The sequence below is a fragment of the Pediculus humanus genome, genomic scaffold, assembly GCF_000006295.1.
Source record: "Pediculus humanus corporis 1103172107541 genomic scaffold, whole genome shotgun sequence".
Taxonomy (NCBI): Eukaryota; Metazoa; Arthropoda; class Insecta; order Psocodea; family Pediculidae; genus Pediculus; species Pediculus humanus.
This window is the reverse complement of record NW_002987156.1, coordinates 392697-398367: the sequence shown is the minus strand read 5'-3', so window position 1 is coordinate 398367 and position 5671 is coordinate 392697. Positions and strand designations below refer to the sequence as shown.

The window sequence follows — 5671 nt, the reverse complement described above, 5'->3', positions numbered from 1 at the left end:
TTTCTTTTATTTTTTTTTGGCAAAAAAAAAAAAATTAAAATGAATAATCATTCTCGGAAATTTATCTATTTTTTTGTTGTGGTTGTTGTTGTTGTTGTTCTTCCACGTTTTAATTATCGATTTGAATTTTTTTTTTCGTGATAAGATTTAACGCGATTTAATTATACATTCTTAATTAAACGTTAAAAAAAAAAAAGAAAGAAGGTTCAGGATATGTATCCTGAAGGTAAAACATTCCGTTTTTTTAGTTTTCATAAAAAATAAAAAATAGTAATAAAAAAATAAAGAGTAAACAACCGAACGCCCTTCAAAACAAGACAATTATATTCTAAGGGTAATGTGACTTTGTTTGTTTGTTTGTTTGTTTGTCGTGCTTTATGAGTTTTTTCTCCAAAAAAAAAAAAATTTAATTTAATTTAATTTTTTAAAATAATTTTATCACAATGTTTTAATTATAATTGTTATCGTCGTCATCGTTTCACATGTCGTGGTTGTTGTTGGTGTTGTTGTTGGTATTTCGCTTCCTTATATTAACCTGCGTATATAAATAATTTAATTTACAACCAAAAGTAATTATCATAAAAATTATAAATAATAATTTATTCTGCGGAGAGAAAAACGTACATTAAAATAAAATATATACTTTTTTACGTAAATTTTCTGATTGATACGCACTCATGCACGCACTCACGCACGCATCCACGCAAATGAAAAAAAAAGAAAAGAAAAATTTTTATTTGTATTCAAACATGTGTTTAGCAAAACGTGATGATTTATTAAAATGTCTAAACGTTTTCATGTGAGTTGATGACTTTTATTCATGTTCACGTTATTTAAACGGTTGCTCTCGGTTTCTTTTCTTTAACTTTTTCTATTTGTAAAGGAAAAATTTGGCTGCTTCTGTTTCCTGTTTTACAAAAAAAAAGAGGAAAAATGTTGCGTGATGTCGTTTACCCCCCCCCCCCCCGGGATAAAAAAAAGAAGCCATTTAAAGAGTTTTTAACGAGAGAAAGGGCAATTTAATACGTCATCTTATTTCATTCTTCTTCTACGTCTTCTGCTGCTCCTTTTTCTAATTATTTATGGTAATAAAATAAAAATATTAAAAGTTATTATTATTATTATTACAAAAAAAGGCGTTTCTTTTTTTTTTTATGAAACAATCGAATGATATTATCGCGTTATCATCATCAATTTGGAAAATGTTAAAATAAAAAAAATTTGTTTACTAATTTTTTTTTTTACAATTTGAGAATTTCAATCATAAATAAAATAATAATAATAATAATAATTTTTTAAGTAAAATAAAAAAAAAAAGAAAAAGTGGTTGTTGTTGTTGTCGGAGACCGTGACTGACGATACGAGAACGTGAATTTAAAAATTTCTCCAGTTTTCCTCCCATTACACGATTCTCCGATTCTCCAGTTTTCCATCTGATTCACGGAGTTTCCATGTGCTTTGAAAACTTGTTGCTTTTACCTTTAAAAGCAAAACCGTTCTATCTGTATATTATTATTATTATTATTTGTTTCCAAAAAATTAAAGGAAAAAAAAAATTATTAAATTCGTGAAACATATGTTTTATTGTTTAAATAATTTTTTTTTGTTTATTATTTCCGAAAAAAAATGAGGGGGGCGGGGAGGGAGGAAGGGATCGATGAAAAGAAAAACAAACGGACAAACAATAATTAAAAATATTAAAATTCACACGAAAAATTTATTATAAATAATAATATTATTTTTATTGTTAATGTAAAAATGCCCTTGATTGTTATTTAAAAAATTTGGTAATAAATTACAATCGTTTGTTTGTTTGTTTGTTAAAAGCTTGACGTACGTAAAACTAACGGAAAAAATTTTTTTTTTTTATAAAAAAAAAAATAATTTATTCATCTCAAAAAATCATTATTTTTTCGTTTGTTTGTTGTTTTTTTCGTACAATTTATAAATAATCACGTGATTGTATTTTTTTTTTTTATAAAAATTATTCTTGCACTACAATTAACACAATCGCAATTTTTCTTTTTTTGGAATTAATGCAAAGGTGGTAACAAACGATGCAACGACAAACTTTCTTAATGTTACTGAAACAAACACGTTTACGCGTTTGTCGTCGTTTTGTTTTGTTTTTTAAAAATAATTTAATCAAATTATCCTTCTTACAATTAATTATTGTCACGCAAAGTATACCGTCCATTACTGTTTTTCTTTTAAACCGACAGACGTATTATTATTATAATTATAATTATTATTATTATTAATTATTATTATTATTATTAATTATTATTATTATTAATTTTTATTTTTCCTTTCGGTCATCTACAATAAATAGAAATTTATAATTATTTGAAAATTTAACTCAAATTTCATGAAAATGATGAAAATTGTTGCATGAAACCTTTTTAACCGAAAAGGTTTAAAAATTTTTTTGCTTCGGCGCTGAAACTTCGTAAATGACACGCACGAGAAGAAAGCTAAATACTGAGGGTAGACGATAACCTTTTCGTGACCGCCAAAAACGTTTTCGTATCAAATATTAACGGAAAACGTAGGAAAATATTTTCCAGTAGGTTTCAAATCTTCGTAACGTTTACATTAATTCGTTATTGTGACTTTATTGTTAAATAAAATATATTTACGATATTGTTAAAAAAAATTTTATTATTAAATAAATAATAATAATAATATTAATAATGGAAAAAAATTCGGTTGTTGTGGTTTGTGATTCGTATTATTTAAGTGCTAAAAGTGGAGAATTATCATCGAGATCTCCATCACCGAATCGTTCACTCAAAGGATTTAATTTATTTCGTGTCATAAGTCAAAAAATTGGGAGAGGAATCCGTCAATCGAAAGAATATAAATCCACGAGTTCAGACGACGGCGACGAAGAAGAAGAAGAAGAAGAATATTCTAGCATATCGAAAAACAATATGGGAAACGGTAAAATAAATTCGGAATGTGATTGTGATTATTATTATAAAAATCAAAGACGAGTCGTTATAATAGATAATAATAATTACGGAAGAGACGTTGTCGTTAAAAATAAGAAAATGGCGGAAAAAGAATTACAAGATTACAAGATTAGTAATAAAAAGTGCCTAAAATTTACAACGTCGAACAGGCATCATCATTCATCCGGAAGCGATACCTACAGCAGCAACGATGATTCATCAGAATCAAACGAAACGGACCAACAGAAAACGAGAAGAAGTCATTCGTCGTCAAACGAATCTTACGCTTCGTCATCTTCGTCGTCTGCCGAATCTTATAAACCCTCGGATTCGAACGTGAGAAAAGGACTTAAAAATTTAAATATAAATTCTAAAAGTTTAAGTTGTTTTAATATTTCTCAAGCGAAAGATTCGAGCGAGAGGAGAGAAAGCATCGCGAAAGACAAAAGATGTAAAAAAAGTCCGCAAAAAATTCTTAGGCAACCGGCAACGCATACATACGTAAGAGGTATTTCCGGTTTGCCGACTTTAAAAGTTATAAACACGAGAGGATGTTATAACAATCAATATTCAAGAGGTTAAACGTGTTAAGTTTTTAACAGAGATTTTCCTGTTCGGGAAATGTTGTATAGACAATAATAATCATCGCTCATAACTATTATAATTATCATTATTATTTCATTTAAATTGTTGTAAACGAAACGAGAGACGTTTTCTCGGTTGAATAAAAATCTATCAAGCGCCTTACAACTAAGAAAAATCATTATTGTTTACTACGATTTCCGTCGTGGTTTGTGACACTTCCGTTTTTTCAAAAAAAAAAAATTTTTTCGGTGATTTTGCGTGCCTACGCCACTGATTAATTAAATCCTGGATTTATTTATCAAAAGGAAAATATATTCAATGCCTTTTTAATTACAAGTGTGGAAAACGGAAACGAATCGGAAGAGTCGGAAATACAAAAGGAAAATTTTTTTTTCGTTATGATTTTTCCGTCGCCGCTGCAGTCGGCACCACAACCGCCGCCGACAGCAACAACACCACTAATAAAAACAATAATAATAATAATAATAATAACACTATAATTATTTTTTAATTATGAAAAAATTTAATAAAATTCCGGTGGGGAAAAAAAAATTATCATCGAACGAACTTCCGTCATAATAAATTTTTTTTTTACAATAAAAAGGAAGAAAGGAAACTAAAAAAAGGTTCATCAAACTTTTTAAACATCAATAATAATAATAATAATAATAATAATAATAATAATAATAATAATAATAATAATAATAATAAATTTTTTTGTTTTTAAAGGAAGTTCGACGATGAAAAAACTTTTTTTTCTTTTCCTCTTTTTTTTTTCCTTAATTGAAAAAACAAACAAAATTGTTACTAACAAACAACCATTTTAAAAAAAATTACCTTTTTTAATACTTATTACCAATTAATAATAATAATAATAATAATAATAAAACTGTAATTTTAACTTTTGTAATCGACAAGAAAAAAAAAAAAAAAACTACTTTTTATTTACTACTTGTTAATTAATAATGGAATGAATCGATACGCTGCGTATTTGTACGCGGCGTAATAACGAGTATTTACCTTACGCGCGTTATTTATATAAACACGTTTGCATGTTTTTAAAAAAAATTTTTTTGGGCGTAATTAAATAAATAAATATATAAATATTACATATTGTTATGATTATATTGTATAAAGTTTTAATCATTTTTATATATACATATATTTATATTATTATTATGAGTTGGGGTTCGATGGATCGATATATCGATAGATCTATCGATTTATTCGTAGTGACTTTACATTGCCGGCAAAACATTCAAATAAATATTCGCGATTCAATTATTGTTTTATAAAATTAATTACTTATAAAAAAAGATTTTCTCCAGTTTTTGGAGAAAAGAAATTAAAGTCAATTATCTAATAATAATGATGATAATAATAATAATAATGATGATAATAATAATAATAATGATGATAATAATAATAATAATGATGATAATAATAATAATAATAATTTGTTGTTGTTTTCGATTGTTATTCCAGTCGGAATTGTCGTTAAATAATTTTTTTTTTTGTAATACTGAAGGTATTTCATTGGGTTCGTGTATCGAGTTATCGTGTACAATTATTATTATTATTATTATTTATATTATTATTATTATTTATATTAATTATTATTCTCATCACGGTGAAATAATTTTTTTTTTTGATACGTGGATTTAAAAATAATTTTGATTATAAAGAATGTCGTAAAAAAAGGAGGAGGAGGAGGAGGAGGAGAGTTTTTCTTGTGACACTTAATTAATAAACCGGAGCGTGTTAAAAAGAAAAAAATGTTACCACACCCTCGGTACGGTAATTTTAACTATTATTATTATTATTATTATTATTATTATTATTATTATTATTATTATTATTTAAAGAATTTGAATTAAATTTTTTTTTTTACTTAAAACACAGAAAAATTGTGTCGGATTACGACGAGTACTTAATTATAGTTTAACGGTTCTGTCGTAATTTTATTTTTAAAAAAAAAATTTCCGAACGGTTTCGTTGGGATTACATTGAAACTAATGCCACGTTCGAAAATTTGAAACGAATATTACAAAAAGTGGAATTAGAATTTTACTTTTATTTTCTAAACCGTTCTTTTTTACTAAATATATACTAAACACGTGATTTAAAGGGTC

The 5671-nt window shown here is 26.0% G+C and overlaps 1 protein-coding gene across 1 annotated transcript; it reads left to right on the top strand.

Annotated features, from left to right (window-relative positions):
- Positions 1–2933: 2933 nt before the first annotated feature.
- On the top strand, positions 2934–3536 carry Phum_PHUM191930 (uncharacterized protein; the record flags this gene model as incomplete). Its single annotated transcript, XM_002425277.1, has 2 exons — positions 2934–3256; positions 3338–3536. The coding sequence occupies 2 exons, from the start codon at positions 2934–2936 to the stop codon at positions 3534–3536; spliced, it is 522 nt and encodes a 173-aa protein (XP_002425322.1).
- Between the last annotated feature and the right edge of the window lie 2135 nt (positions 3537–5671).